Here is a 13,347-nt window from a genome sequence, read left to right on the forward strand (position 1 = left end):
CGGAGGGTCTAGCAGGCAGGAACCAGAACAAAGCGCGGCTCCAACTCAGGCTCCTCTGGCAGAAAGATGCTCTGCAGCGGCCCCGCCCCTGAGAAGCCGCGGAGCAGGATCCGACGCCCCGCCTCTGGGGGCTCCTCCCCTGCCGCCCGCGCAGTCCCACCCCCAAGCCTTCCCTAGACACGCCCACACCCTGGCCAGGCCCTTCTCCCATAGTTCATCCCAGGCCCGCACCGCTCGGCGCAGGTGGAGAGGTAGAGGTCGGCCTTGGTTTTCCCCCAAGACGCTGGAATATGAGGGCAACACTGTTGAGTGTACCCTCCCTTGTACTAGTGGTTAATGCCATCATAATAACGACTCTGTACAAGTCTTGAGGCCCTTTATGCCTGTTTCTCAGTTAAGCCTTACAGCATACATACAAGTAGGGAGTAGCGTTCCCATTTAACAGCTGGCCCGACTCAGGCCCATAGAGAAGAGACTACCCAAAGTCACACTCCCCTCTGATTACAGAACAGGAAGAGCCAGCTGGAAACTCTGAGGATCACTTCCGCCAGGGGGTGGGAGGACTTCAGGACATCCGTGGAGCTCTGAAAGTGGGCACAAAATCAGGCGTTCTGTCCTAGTGGGCATTTTCTGTGTAAAAAGACCCATTTTCTGGGTCTTACTTCTCAGGAGGGTCTGCAAATATGGGGAACTAGGCCACTCTTTACCGATGGGGAGACTGAGGGCAACGACAGAGAGTGGCCTGACCAGGAGCAGAGAGTTAGTGGAGGGCTCAGGAATCAAATCTAGTCCAAAGGGTTAATACTCACCCAACTTACTGTGCTGTGAAGACCAGCTTGGGAAAATCAGTACACCCAAGAGATGAACACATACATGAAATGTCATTCTTTCATGATAAAAAAAAATTTCCACAGAGTGCTTACCAGCGCTCCTCCTACCAACCCCCCCTCACTGCCCTAAATACACAATGGGTGGGTGAGCCACCCAGCCAGGGATGTGCCTGATCAAACAGATCATGGATCAATAACCATTTATGGGGAAAGAAGTTGGGGCATTCCAGGCCCTGGGCGTTTTGTCTGCTTTCGCTCACGCGATCTCCCAACATCCCACGAGGCAAGTATTATTAGTCTCATTTTACCAAAAAGAAAACTAAGGCAGGAAAAGCAGTTTGCCCAAGGTCACACAGCCAGGGAGTGGCAGAGTGGGTCTTCTTTCTTCCCTCCAGACCCACTGTGCTATTCCCCTTCTGAGATGACCCTGAGCTTGGCAAGGATCCTATTCGCAGCTCTCCCAGGCCCAGAGTTCCAGGAATGTGACCCTATGCGGCAGCAGGGGTCCGGCACTGGGGGCTGGGCTGGAGGTTGAGTAAACAGAGCAGCAGAAAAGGCAGCGCCTCTTGTCTGGTGCCCTCCCTCCCTGTCTCCGCCTCTCCCTCTCTTCCTCAGGCATCAGAGCAGAGACCGCAGGGGGTGCAAAGTGCAGAGCCCAGTTTGCCAGGCTCGCAGCTGGAGGCCCTGCCATGGCACCCACAAAGCCCCTTCTGATGCTGGCCATGCTGGCGTGGGCTGTACTGGCTGACCAAGGTTTGGGAGGGTGTTGGTGCTCATCTGGGCCAATGTAGGGTGAGGGTGGCCAGGCTTGGCCGTGCCAACTGACACCCCCTCCCCACAGAGTCGTGCAAAGGCCGCTGCACTGAGGGCTTCAACTCCGACAGGAAGTGTCAATGCGACGAGCTCTGCTCTTACTACCAGAGCTGCTGCGCCGACTACCAGGCTGAGTGCAAGCCTCAAGGTGCGTTCAGAGTGGCTGGGTGGGCCTGGGGTCCCCTCTGCAGCTGGAGACTCACCACTATCCTCTCTGCCTGCAGTGACTCGCGGGGATGTATTCACTCTGCCAGAAGATCAGTACGGGGTCTATGACTACCACGAGGAGACCAGCGTCCCACTACCGTCAGAGACCCCTATCCAGAGCCCTGACCTGCAGGCCAAGCCTGAAGAGACTTTTGAGCAGGCACCTGTTCTAAACCGTGGGGAAGAGGACCCAGGACCTGGGCAGGGCAGCTCAGTGCCTGATGCAGGGCCTCTAAGGCCTGAGGCGGGGCCCCTAAAGCCTGAGACCACTGATCAAGAGATCTCTGAGTCCGCAGCAGAGGAGGAGCTGTGCAGTGGGAAGCCCTTTGATGCCTTCACTGACCTCAAGAATGGTTCCCTCTTTGCCTTCCGAGGTGACTCCAGGGGCAGGTCATGGGGGTGTGGGTCTGCCCCAGAAGCATCCCCTCCCTCACACAACCTCCCCCACTCTAGGGAAGTACTGCTATGAGCTGGATGAAAAGGCAGTGAGGCCTGGGTACCCCAAACTCATCCAAGATGTCTGGGGCATCGAGGGCCCCATTGATGCCGCCTTCACCCGCATCAACTGTCAGGGGAAGACTTACCTCTTCAAGGTGCCAGGCCCAGGGGCTGTGGGTCAGGGTTGAGGGCATCTAGGCAGGGGTTGAGGGCTGTTGTTCGCAGGACCAGGATGGGCAAGAAGTCTGGATCCCGGCCTGTGATCCCTGGCTGGTCTGTGGACAGGGAAGTCCAAGGCTCCAGGTGCTGGGAGACAAGCCTGGAACTGGGAGTGCTGCCTTGGGCATGGGACTCTGCCTCTATGCCCAGGCAGCTGTCTTGTCACCCCTCTCCGCCTTCCCTACCCCTTAGGGTAGTCAGTACTGGCGCTTCGAGGATGGTGTCCTGGACCCCGATTACCCCCGCAACATCTCTGAAGGCTTCAGTGGCATTCCAGACAACGTGGACGCAGCCTTGGCCCTCCCTGCTCATAGCTACAGTGGCCGGGAGCGGGTCTACTTTTTCAAGGGTACTCGGGCAGTGGGGTCGGGGTGGAGGAGGAGCAGGCGGTGGAGCAGTTTTCTTCCACACTTCACTGGGGACAGGCCTCAGATTATGCCCACCCCCCTGCCAGGAGCTCCTAACTTCGATAGCCTCTGGGCTTCCCAGCCTTGCTCATGCCCATCCCTTCTCAGGGAAACAGTACTGGGAGTACCACTTCCAGCAACAGCCCAGTCAGGAGGAGTGTGAAGGCAGCTCCCTGTCGACCGTGTTTGAACACTTTGCCCTGATGCAGCAGCACACCTGGGAAGACATCTTCAGACTTCTCTTCAGGGACACTTCCTCTGGTATGGAGGGAGGGCAAGTCTTGCTTCCCCCTCAAGAGGGCTGGGATCCCTTGGGAAGGTAGTGGTGGGGCTGGGCTGGCTGGAGGGGCTGATTGTGGAGCTATCGATCAAAAGCTGTTTGCTCAGGCCAGACTTTGCTTCTGTTGACCTTTGGGGGGAGGCTTGCCTCTACCTCGACCCCACACCTTGGACTTTGCCTAGCACAGCCAGCAGAAGGAGGGGCTGTGGCTGAGGCCACCGGGATGGGGGGAATATGGTGGAGGGAGGCCAAGGGAAAGAGCATTGACCAGGGAGTCAGAAGGCCGATTGCTGGACTCTGCCACTAGCTTGCTGTGTGCCCTTGGGCAAGGCGTGGTCCATCCTTGGGCATCTGATGAACTCAAAGGCTCTGCTGTGGGCAGGGTCCAGGCCCATGAGGCTCCCCAACAACGCTTTCCCTGCCACAGGTGGTACTGGACAGCCCCAGTTCATCAGCCAGGACTGGCCTGGTGTGCCCAGGCAAGTGGATGCGGCCATGGCTGGCCGCATCTACATCTCAGGCTCAGCTTCCCGCTCCTCCTGGGTCAAGAAGCCCAAGTCGGCACGTCGCAACCGTAAACGCTATCGGTCACGCGGTGGCCGTGGCCGCAGCCGCAGCCGCAGCCGCAGCCAGAGCCCCCGCCGGCAATCCCGTTCAGCCTGGCTGTCCTGGTTCTCCAGTGAGGAGAGCGGCGTGGGAGCCTACAACTATGACTATAACTATGAGATGGACTTGTTTATGCCTGCCACCTGCGAGCCCATCCAGAGCGTCTACTTCTTCTCAGGAGGTTGGAGCCCCTGCCACCCCTGTAGCTGGTTTGGCCAGGGTCTTCCCTGCTGTCCCTGGTCCCCATGGGCAGAATGCAGCCCTTGGGTGGTGACTCCAGAAGGCCAGTCTGGAAGTTCTTAGCCGTATTGTGGATGTTCACGTCCCCTTCTAGGAGAGACCCAGTTCTTTCTCAGGGCAGAATTGGGCAGGACCAGGCTGGATCTCACACACCCTCTCTCGATCTCTCTTCCAGACCAGTATTACCGAGTCAACCTTCGCACACGGCAAGTGGACACTGTGAGACCTCCCTACCCACGCTCTATCGCCCAGTACTGGCTGGGCTGCCCAGCCCCTGACGAGAAGTAGGAGTCTGAGCCCACACAGCTGGGCCCTCCGCTGCTCCCTCCTCTGACCTCCTCCTCCCAGCCCAATAAAGATCGCTTGGCCCTCAGTTTCAGACCACTGTCCTGACTGGGGTGGACGGGCAGGAGGCAGGGATCTGCCTGGGAAAAGGAGGGGAAGCTGGGCTGTCAGGATGGCTTGGGGAAGGGAACAGAGAAGAGCCTCCCCGTGTCCAGCCCATGTTGGGCTCAAGTCCTCTCTGTGAACCAGGGATGCTGTAGGCTGGGGAGGGCCTCATGAGTGCTAGCCTTCCTCCTGAGGTAAGCAGCCCCAAGCAACCCAACAGCAGCTAAGCAGGAGCTTGACCCCCTCTGATGATGACAGGAGTTGCCCAGCTCTGGGCTTGCTTTGCCTCTTGGAGTTGACTAGGGCCTTGGAGGAGAAAGAAGGGGCAGGACGCGGTGGGTTCTGGCTCAGCTTTTCTGCCCATCCTGGACCTGAAATGTGGTTAGCTCACAAACACGAGAGTCCCTGGTGAACTGGTCACTGTGCTCCCCCAAACCCACGCCTACAATGAGTCTCTAAGTTCTCCATTTTGGGTCTAGGGGGTGGGCACTGAGGTTAGGAGAGATGGGGAGGGGCAGGAACTAAAAGGAAATGCAAATGCACCCACTTTTCTTAGAAAAGTGGCCCAGAAGACTTCCAAGGATGGGATGAGGACACCGTAAAAACAAACATCTTTCTTAAAACCCTCCAATTGTACCTGTGGAACCTCTTCTGATTCCAGGTTCCTGAACTCCAGGAAGCACATCTGGGCTCTTGAGGGGCCAGGGAGAAAGGGTCAGACGCAGGCAAAGCTCTGAAGTAGACCCGGCACCACCCGAGGGAGGTGACACCTGCTCCAGCTCTGCTGAGGGCGGGGTGGCTTAAGCTCACCTCCTGTCCCCGTTTCACCCTCATCCTGTCCAGCATCACCAGCCCAGTCCTCAGTTGTGCGACAAGACTCCATCTACTCTCCTCTGATGGCAGCCAGCACTGGGGCACTGAGGGCTCCAGGAGGGTCAGCTGAAGCACTGGGTGCACTGGAATAAGGGATTTCTTTAGCTTCCTGGAAGAATTTTCAGGAAGTACAGGATTTCAGACACAGACTGCCAGAGTTTGAGGTTTGAGGAGGGGGGCTGGGACCAGCTCCCTTGGGGAAGCCCTGGAGGAGTAGGGGCTACAAAACTTTTGCCCCTTCCTTACTCCCAATAGCCCCACCACCACCCGTGGTCTTCCCTCTTTCCTCCGGGACTTCTCTGCCCAGCCTCGAGCTGGACTCTAAACCTCTCCCCTGCTGGAGGCGGGGCCAGCCATTCTGAGCAGATAAAACCCCAAACGGAGGGGTCTGGTGCGGGCACAGCCTTGGCATGGCCCTCTGGCTCCTCACTCTCTGGCAGCTCCATGGCCAGCCCCGTAGATGCTTCTCCAACAGGTGACCTGATGGGGACAGTGTGGGCAGGGGAGGATGTGGGGAAGGGTGTGATGGGAGAAGGTTGAAGGGGGGTGGGGAGTAGGGGCTTCAGGGTTTGTTGGGGGCTTTGAGGCTGGGATGGAGGCTTTTGCAGAGTCCTGGCCTGATCCTTACCCCGGCCCTCAGGCCATGCCAGTGGGTTGGGTCCCCACCGGAGAAAGCGGACCACCTTCAGCAGAGGGCAGCTGCTGGAGTTGGAGCGAGTGTTTGCAGCATGGCCCTACCCTGACATTGGTACCCGGGAACACCTGGCCCAGGTCACCTGCCTTCCTGAGGCCAAGATACAGGTGAGCTACGACCTCCTCTCAGGGTGGGGGTCCTCTTACACAGCCAACTTCTGGGCTTGACCCACAGCCCCTCCTCTCTGGGTATCCTGCCTCCCGGTTCTGCTTTCCCTGTACCTGGGGGGAGGGGGTGCTGGAGCCAGAGGAGATTCTTTCTTTCCTCACCAGGTGTGGTTCCAGAACCGCCGGGCTAAGAGAATAAAGAATGGGAAGCCAGGAGGCCTAAGCCCCAAGACTGAGCCACCCCAGAAATTTCATCTCTCAGACACTATCCAGCTGTCCCGGGAGCCACAAACACTACGCCAGCCTCCACCCTCCAGCGGCACACCTCAGTGCGCCTCGGTGTGTCAACACACCTCCTGTCCAGCTCCTGGCTTGGGTCCAGGGCAGGGCCGAGCAGGGGCTAAAGCTGCAGCCCCATGGGGACCAGCTGGGGTTTCAGGGGTCCACCTCTCTTCAGACCGAGCTACTCCCCAGACCTCACTGGGCAGTCTGTCTGACCTCATCTATGCCTCGGCCATTGTCACCAATCTGGACCACTAATCCAGGTCCAGAACTTGCAAGACCCCTCCTCTGGCTCCTGTAGCCTACCCTGCCCGTTAGAACTAAACATCAGAAGTGGATCCCTTGCCCGTTCCTTTTACACAGGGGGTTCTCTTATGGGAAAGATTAGCTCAGGGATCCCTCCCTTCCACTGTCCTCCAGGCCAGCCTAGATGCGGGTCCTGTGGAGTGACTGGGGCCTGGCTCCTACTACCCGGCATATGCCCATCGTCTCAGCAGGAGGTACCTACAGAGGGATGAGGTAGAGGGCCATGTTTTCCACCTCTCTTGCCAGGCTTGGTCCCCAATTCTTGTCACCCCAGCCGATAACACCTTCTCCCTCTAAAGGAGGACAGGCAGCTGCCCCTCACCTGAGGGCCCTTCAGGCCATTCCTAACTAACTGCTAAGTGAGCAGGGAGAGGAGAGTGCTGATCTAATTCCAGACTGCTGGGGACCAACCCGGCTATAGTTCAGGGCCTTCTCTCCTGACATCCTGCCACCTGGACAAATTAATCAGAACCATGGATCTGAAGAGGGTGATATTCAAGTAATAAAGTAGAAATAGGAAGCTGGGGCTTACGTTGATTTAATTTTCACGAAGATCAGATTGGCTGCCCTCTGACCTGGGGCTGTGGAGACAACCTGACAGATTTAGGATGCAGTGGGGGTGGGGGTATGTGCGTGGCAGCGGTGGGTTTTGGTATCACCCTCATCTGTAATGCCAACTAATCTCCAAATAAAACCCAAACTCTGTACCTTAATCTGGATTGTTGAGTGCTGCAAATGAATGAGGACGAGGGCCATTTGCTTTTGAAATTTATCTCCACCATCTAATCCCTAAATAGGGTCAGGTTCCACACAGATTCTGGGTAGGAGGTATTACCCAGGTTTCTGCTGGGATTAGTGAGAGGGAGAGTTAATTCAAAGACAGACCCTGGGGAGATGGGAGCCTCTGCTGCACGCCCTGCTCCTCATCGCAGTGGTTCCAGCACACTCCAGCTGCCCCCACTTCTGCAGCTTCTTTGCTTCAGAGAGAAAAGCAGGGAGTTTGCAATCGGTCTGTGCTGGATTCAAATCCTGACTCTGCTACATAACTTTGCAACTCTTTGAATGTCTATGAGCCTGATAAATGAGGAGGGTAACACTTGTCTCTTTATTTTGGAAATGAGAAGAAATAATGCAGGTGAAGGGTTTCCTGTGGTGTGCAACACGTTGCAAAAGCTCTCAATACATGCTACTTCCCTCTTCCTCTCCACACAGCAGGCCGTGAGAAACTGGGAAGGCCCCAAACTTCTTGTTCCACTGGCCTCCTGCCATGCACTCCCCTTTCTCCACGGGAAGCCCTGGACCCAGAGTGCACTGGAGAAAGCACTGGTATGGTGAGACGGAGGAAGGGGCTAAGGGCAGATAAAGTTCCCTTCTCCGCAAGGAGAACTGGAGGACAGGCCACTCGATTCCTATTTCTAATTCTGCCCTTGCAGATGGAAACCACCTTGAAAAGAGGCCATTTCCTCGGCAGGAACTAGGTCTTTTACTTCTCTACCCCAGGAGTGGGAAGAGTGCTTGGCCCATAAAGGAACTCTCAATAAGTGCTCAAGGCCACAGAAGCCTGTTGGGTTGTGAGTAAGGGGTGGGGATGAGGCAAAGACCCCAGCCAAAGAAAGGGGTGTGTGTGTATGTGGAATGACTCCAATCTAATCATGAGAAGATGACCTGGGTCAGAAGCTGTTTCAGGTGGCCTGCTTTTTATCTAAAATTTGAAAGTCTTCTAATCTGAATCCAGGTGCATGGAAGATGTGAAAGCCTAAAGATACGTGGGCACCCTGGCTTACCGAGTGCAGCACATGTACGTACAGCCGTGAATTTCAAAAAAGGTCAGTGTAGCTTTTCTAACTCAATCTTAAACAGTCTGGGTTGCTAGAAACACTGTAAAATGCCGCTTGCATTTTTTTCTGTTGATATTTCTTCTGAACAAAGAAATCCTAAAATTTCTCAACAAAGTGATCTATGGTGGAACACAAGGGCCTAGACCCTTCCTCTCTCTCATGTAGAATGTTGCCCTGAGAGGCTCAAACTTGCGACATATCAAGAAGAAACTGGCAACATTGCAGAGGAAATGTCTACTGAGCCAATGAGTGTCTAACTTCTAAGAACAGAAGAGAGCCCTGGAAAAAAAAAACACCATAGGAGCTCATTCAGAGAACGAACAGAAAGATGGAGTTTACCTTTAGGAACAGACCCTGAACAATTCTCAGAACCATGGAAATCTCTGAGCTTTTGTCTTGTCACAAGATTTGAAACAAACGTATACTGGATATAATAAATATTTATTAGGTAAATAACAACGCTGATATCATTTTTAAGTGCCTTATACAGATTCTATCAGCACACCACTAATCTAAAGTCTTAGAAGTTTAACATCACGTAGAGACTTCAGGACAACCTAGGAGTCTTTGGTTCTATTTAACAGAGGAAGGACCACAGCTGGTCATCTGATCCCTCTCAGCCTCAGTTTTGTCTTCTGGAAAAGGGGCCTAAAACCCTTTCCTTTTCCAACTTCCGGGACTGTTGTCAAGATCAAAAGCAATCATGTAAAACAATTAGTCAACTGTGAACATTTACTTACTATTTTTCGCACTCACCCAAACATGTTTAAGAACCTACATAAAATATGCCGCATTAGGCTTATTTATAACAATACATATATTCATAACATATATGACATGTACACATACTCATAGTTATACATATGGTTAAATCTGAAAATACTCCCTGTCTATAAAGAACGTCTCCCATTAATAGTAGAGATAAGCCACAGTAGGCATACTCAATCCAAAGATCAAACAAGCACAAGGGATCTTGCAATTAAAAGCAGACATACTCTTTTGCTGTCTGAACTGTTTTCCATTTTGGGAAGCAGAGCCAAGGGTGATGGGAAGGTGGGAGGGTTAAGCAGGGCTGAGCAGCAGAGACAGGCAAAGCGTACAGAAAATAGGAAAAAAGCAAGCAGAAGGAAGAGGATGAAGACAGAAATGAAGATTCTGAAAAGGCAGTTGCCATGCTTCCAATTCCACCATCCTGTACCAATCTGTCTTTCTTTTTTTGATGTCCTCTGATCAGTTCCTCTTCCAGCACAAACTGGAGAAAGGGAATCCTTTCTGCTTTTTTGGAGGCTTCTGATCTAAATTACAGGTCTGCAACAAGGATGTGTGGAGCAAGGATGACCATCGATCTCTGCACTTGGGCAAGTCAAGGCAGTACGGTCTACTGCTGGGAAGGCCTGGATTCTATTTACTCCTGCTGGAAAAAACCCAGCGCCAGCACTGCCCAGAACGGACTGGAGAAGGTAGATGAGCACAGGGTTCAGGACACGGTCCTGAGAGACCAGTTCTTTTCAGTTGTTGTCAGTCTCCTCTACTACCCTCTCTGGAAGTTGACAGAGGATGGGGCTCCCCACAGGAACAGCAGGCAGCCTTGGCCAGTCCTCTGACTAACTGGTGCTGAGTACGAAGAGCCTGACAGGTTGACTGAGTCAGTGATTGGCAGCTAGGAGCCTGGGGTCTCCCAAAACCCTCTCCAGACTTTGACGATGAAGCATCAGTTATAGCTCTCCCAATTCGCCTTCCATTGCCCGCACCATGACGTACAGCTCAGCCAGACCCACCACAGAGGCCACGATCAATGCAGCCAGTACCCGCTGGGGAGGAAGAGAACCAGGCTTAGCGGATGCAGGCCTGCCTCTGACACTGATAATAAGGATAGAGAGGACCCCCAACCCAGCCCACAAGTTGGGGGAAGGGGAAGAAAAGAGGATATGGATTCTCCAAAGGGTATTATCTACTCCCACGACTGCTGGATAGCTCAAATGCTCCTCTAATTTACTACATAAATATTTGTTCAATACCCAATCTGTGCGAGGCATTTTCACATAGTCCTCCCTTTTCTACTAACACTCCCAACTGGGGCACCCTGCTCTGCCCGGTGTCTACTCACCGAGGCCATTTCTGTGAAGATATACTGGCTTCCAAGGAAAGTGCAGACGAAGGCAGCTACCACCGTGACAATGAAGTTGAAGATGGTGATGACAAGAGCCTTCACTGATCTCACTTTGGGGAGGAGCCCAGGGAAGAAACCTCTAGGTCAGCATGCTCCAGGAGACCCTCTTGTCTCATGGCTGCCTCCCTCATCAACTGGGTTTCCCTCAAACAGAAAGCCTGAATAGCACCCAGAGCACTCGGGCGAGAAGGAGTGCCATGACCGACCCCTCCCAGGGAGAGGCTTTAGCAGCCGGATTTCCTAGTACCTCACCTTGCTTTCCCAGGTCACTGAGAGTCCCACCGTGCCTTGAATCCTGGGAAAAACAAAAAGCAAACGATTTCAGAATGGAAGCAGCTCAGGGGTAGCCCAGAGAGTATCCATTTGTCAGTCTGGGCTCAGCATTCTTTATTCTGCAACACATTAACTGCCTTCTCTGTGGGTTCTTTTGTCTGGGACCAGCTGGATTCTTTTCTGAGCCACAGATCAAGCATTTCAGAGAAAGGACAGAGGCTCTCAGTACCCATCTACCCCTTTCCTGCTAATGGTCAAGAGTACGCCAGAGAACAGTAGGGAGCACTGTCAGAAGAAAGGCTTCAAGGCTCATCCCCACCTCTACACTTTTCAGAATCAGTGACCATCTGAGCCCAGAGTCTCAGTGAATGAGTTGGGAATTATATTTGGTTTGTATGCAGCATGGAGCTTCTCTGGTCCCTGAAGAGTCTGCAAACTAAGTTTCCATGTTGTTTCTTTCCTCCGTACCTCTTTCCACGGCAGGGCCCTCCTTTCAGGGGCTACTCAGTCCATGTATTGAAAAGTAGGCCCTTACCTGACAAGTGACATTGCGGGTGATCCGGTTATATTCCTCATTGGCCAGCTGTATCTTAATCTTCTCCAGACGAGCAACTAGCTCTGGGTTCTGAGGCAGAAAAATTAAATGAGAAGAATCATATTCCCACTGTGCTAGAAAGCATGTCATAATCATGGTTTCAGGGGGCAAAGCACTCCTAAGGGTGCCAGGAGACCCATGTTCTAGTTCTGCCTCCATTGCTTTGGAAACCTTTTCTTTTTTGGATCTCAGTTTTCCAAGTTGTCAAACAGGGAGGACAATATCTGGTTCCCCCACCCCAGCTCTCAAGGATTTAAAAGACAAATTTTTGAGCCCAAAGGTTGATTTGTAAATTTGGATGTGTCATGAATAAGCCCAACTTAGCCAACACGGATGCTCACAAATGTATTCCTTACATACCCGGGGAGGCTTCACAACCTCTGGGAGATAGATTTCACTGCCTTCTAGGAGCTCATGAAGGTACAGTGTGGAATCTGGGAAGAAAAGATTTCCACAAACATAATGATGCATAGAGCTGAGGTCAAAGGATTAAGATCAGAGAAGGGTATAGCCCTTCTATTCTTCCTACCAAAATAAAATGTGGCCATTCCTATATGAATTCATCTCCAGAATCATTTTCAGCTGGGAAGAATCCAGGACAATTCTGCATGGCTCCTAGTGCTGCACAGCTGACTTTAACTGTTGGCTCTCAATTATCCTGCCAATGTCCCAGTTAACACATAAGCCATTTATATTTGTCTTTAGGTCATTTCTGTGGCCACAACAGAACTGCCCAAATAGGTTTAAGTCATAGTGCTGCTGAATACTTGGAGAACACTATTAGATGATCTCTTAGGTCCTTTTTAGTTCCAATAGTTGAGCAGTCTACCCTTTGCACTTCTGGATAGACTATGTTAATTCTGGCAAAAGACCTTACATGCCAGTTTGACCTTTTCTCTCCCTTTTACAATTAAGGGAACTGAGGCCCAAGGAGGAGAAATGACTCTTCCAAGGAGAGTTATTGGCAGAGCTAGGACTAGAACTGAGATGTGACTCCCAGTTTAGATCTTTCAATCAACTTCCCATCATCCTATCTCAAAAAAAGTATTAGACGTGACCACTCTTGCTTTTGAGATGGAAAGAAATCTAGAGTCACAAACAGGCTAAGCTCACTATGCTAAGTTGTTTTCTAATGTGGCTTAAAAGAAGAAACTGAACATGGGCGGTGGTATTGGGTTAGAACTTGGACTTCCTCAAAGGTCAGGTGGGCCTACGTGGGCCTGCCAGTGTAGAGAAAACTCTCAAAAGAACAGAAACTGCACAAGTACATTTTGTCAACTACGACGAATTCTCATGGAAATTGTGAGGGCTGTGGGTTGCCCCACGGTTTAGGAGGTGATTCTTGGGTTGGCTAGATGAGCATTCTGCGGGCGTAGAAGAGTGATGGATTTTTCCCTCAGAAAGATGCTAGAGGTGCGAAACAGACCTCAACAGGGAATAGGCTCTGGCAAAAAGGAAGCGACTCCGGACTGGAGACTGGAGCTCACCCCTTTCTCTCAGATGCTGGTGCAGATCCCGGATCAGGCGGAAGGAAACCAGGCATGCGGGGCCATTGGGGCGATCGCTGCCCTTGTGCTTCTTCTTCAGCGAGGCCTCAAGCTCTGCCCGCAGCTTCTGGGGCAGCTGCTCTGGCTCCAGCTCCCCACCGGGGCCCAAAGCGCGCAGCAGTCGCTCGCCGGCCACCAAGAAGGACGCCATGTCTACCCGACTCTACGATCAGGTGACCTCGAGACGGAAGTTCCGCCCGCCGTGCGCCGGAAGGAGCCTGGAGTTCGCGGG

General features: G+C 52.9%; 3 protein-coding genes across 3 annotated transcripts; 2 read left to right on the forward strand and 1 right to left on the reverse strand.

The window, feature by feature from the left end:
• Positions 1 to 1,409: 1,409 nt before the first annotated feature.
• Positions 1,410 to 4,413, forward strand: VTN (vitronectin). The gene is made up of 8 exons (XM_014862109.3): positions 1,410 to 1,583; positions 1,672 to 1,791; positions 1,868 to 2,224; positions 2,304 to 2,443; positions 2,700 to 2,856; positions 3,023 to 3,175; positions 3,622 to 3,981; positions 4,216 to 4,413. The coding sequence occupies exons 1-8, from the start codon at positions 1,520 to 1,522 to the stop codon at positions 4,326 to 4,328; spliced, it is 1,464 nt and encodes a 487-aa protein (XP_014717595.1). The 5' UTR covers positions 1,410 to 1,519; the 3' UTR covers positions 4,329 to 4,413.
• Positions 4,414 to 5,565: 1,152 nt separating this feature from the next.
• On the forward strand, positions 5,566 to 7,403 carry SEBOX (SEBOX homeobox). Its single transcript, XM_014862110.3, has 3 exons — positions 5,566 to 5,778; positions 5,944 to 6,104; positions 6,270 to 7,403. Exons 1-3 carry the CDS (start codon positions 5,748 to 5,750, stop codon positions 6,642 to 6,644), a joined length of 567 nt encoding a protein of 188 aa, XP_014717596.3. The 5' UTR covers positions 5,566 to 5,747; the 3' UTR covers positions 6,645 to 7,403.
• Positions 7,404 to 8,952: 1,549 nt separating this feature from the next.
• TMEM199 (transmembrane protein 199) lies at positions 8,953 to 13,319 on the reverse strand. The gene is made up of 6 exons (XM_014862113.3): positions 13,056 to 13,319; positions 11,929 to 12,002; positions 11,509 to 11,598; positions 10,953 to 10,995; positions 10,638 to 10,750; positions 8,953 to 10,341 (listed from the first exon to the last, which is right to left on the reverse strand). Exons 1-6 carry the CDS (start codon positions 13,264 to 13,266, stop codon positions 10,246 to 10,248), a joined length of 627 nt encoding a protein of 208 aa, XP_014717599.1. The 5' UTR covers positions 13,267 to 13,319; the 3' UTR covers positions 8,953 to 10,245.
• Between the last annotated feature and the right edge of the window lie 28 nt (positions 13,320 to 13,347).

This window comes from Equus asinus, chromosome 13 (assembly GCF_041296235.1).
Source record: "Equus asinus isolate D_3611 breed Donkey chromosome 13, EquAss-T2T_v2, whole genome shotgun sequence".
NCBI lineage: Eukaryota > Metazoa > Chordata > Mammalia > Perissodactyla > Equidae > Equus > Equus asinus.